General features: G+C 59.0%; 1 protein-coding gene across 1 annotated transcript in view; it reads left to right on the top strand.

Moving 5' to 3' along the window:
- LOC103252449 (DENN domain-containing protein 1A-like) overlaps positions 1-1,498 on the top strand; it is a 69,179-nt gene extending 67,681 nt beyond the window's left edge. The window contains 1 exon segment of the mRNA XM_008051071.1: positions 1-1,498. This exon segment is cut by the window's left edge and continues 20 nt beyond it. Coding sequence (XP_008049262.1) covers positions 1-545 — 545 coding nt within the window. The 3' untranslated portion in view covers positions 546-1,498.
- Positions 1,499-1,740: the final 242 nt, after the last annotated feature.

The following is a 1,740-nucleotide window of genomic DNA, read 5'->3' as shown; positions in this document are numbered from 1 at the left end:
CACAGCCACCACTCAACCCCTTTGCCCCATCCATGCCAGCGGCCCCACCCACCCCGCCCCTTGTCTCCTCACCAGCCGGGCCTTTCAGGGCCCCTCCCACTCCCCTGGGGCCAGCCTTTGCACCCAGCCTCCTGCTGTCCAGTGCTGGCTTCTGCGCCCCTCATAGATCTCAACCCAGCCTGGCTGCCCTCTCTATGCCCAACCTCTTTGGCCAGATGCCCATGGGCACCCACACCAGCCCCCTGCAGCCGGTGGGCCCCCCAGCAGTTGTTCCCTCCAGGATCCGAACATTACCCTTGGCCCGCTCAAGTGCCAGGGCCGCTGAGGCCAAGCAAGGGCTGGCCTTGAGGCCTGGAGACCCCCCACTCCTGCCTCCCAGACCCATCCAGGGCCTGGAGCCAGCACTGCGACCCTCAGCTCCTCACCAGACCAGAGACCCCTTTGAGGATTTACTACGGAAAACCAAGCAAGATGTGAGCCCGAGCCCGGCCCCAGCCCCGGGCTCAGTGGAGCAGCTCAGGAAGCAGTGGGAGACCTTCGAATGAGCGGGCCTGTGAGGTGCGGCTGGCTGAGGCTGAGCACATGCCGTCCACTGCCATGCCTCTAAGGCTCCCTGCTCCTGCCCAGGCTTGCTGGTGAGAAGGGATGGGACCCCATCTGCCCCTCCTCCCCTCCACACTGCCCATCCCTGAAGTCTGGCCCTGGGGAATGGTGCTGGTTCCAGCCTGGGAATTCCCCAGCTCCTGGGTGTCTGTCCTGCCTCCACCACCTCTCCTTGACACCCTGGGTGAGTTTTGCACTGACGCGATCAGAGGGCCAGGGCCTGCTCCAGACCACGTGCTGCCCACCTTCCCTCTGGAAACATCCCGAGAGGCTCCCCTGCCTGGATCTCTTTTGCCTGCACAGGCCAGCCCTGCACACCCACCTCCACAGGCACAGGTGGCAGTGTTACCTCCAGGGTGAGCTTACCTGCATGAGGTGTGGGTGGTTTGGGGTCTGAAGTCAGGATTCCTCCCAAGCTGGAGGACCTGGTACCCGATGGGCATTTCCAGACCCTCGCCGGCAAGTGCACACTCATTCTTTTGGGAGTCTCTGCCCCACCCCTCAAACTTCGATTGTTTCTGGTATGGCAGTGTCGGGGGCTGAGGGACCTGGGGCTCCCCTGTGATCGCCAAGCCCGGCCCATGGGGGCCAGGAGCACCAGCAACTCTGATTTGTAGAAGCAAAGTTGAAACCCACCAATCTGAGCGTGTCAAGAGGAGTCCTAAGCCCTTGTCCAGCTCTGTCACTCTGATATCTCCAGCCTCCCTGTCACTGTCAAAGCCAGGGCTCAGCCTCTCATCACCTGGGGCTTCATGAGCAGAGCTGAGAAGTGGCCAGATTTCAACTCAAAGGCCAAGCTGAATGCCACAGACAGATGTGGAGGAACAACTGCCTGGATTCCCTAGGTTGGAACCAGGCATGGCCCTGAACTCCTTCTCCAGGGCCACCTTTTCCAGGGGACAAACTTGGCCACTTTCAGCCTAGAGGCTGGAGGAGAGCTAGAAGCCCTTGCCTCCCCACCTGCCGAGTTCTGGCCAGCACAGAAATTCCTGAAGCCGACATCACCAAAGTTAGATTGAAACGTTTTGTTATTGTTTCTTTTATCTTTATTTTCCTTTTTACCTTATTGATTTGATGAATCTTGAAATTGATTCATTTCCATAAACCAAATTGAAGTATGGGCCAACCATTTAAGAA

This window comes from Carlito syrichta, unplaced genomic scaffold (genome assembly GCF_000164805.1).
Source record: "Carlito syrichta isolate Samal-C Ts95f unplaced genomic scaffold, Tarsius_syrichta-2.0.1 Scaffold158891, whole genome shotgun sequence".
Lineage (NCBI taxonomy): Eukaryota > Metazoa > Chordata > Mammalia > Primates > Tarsiidae > Carlito > Carlito syrichta.
Note: the sequence above shows the minus strand (reverse complement) of the source record. Positions and strands in the feature narration are given on the sequence as shown.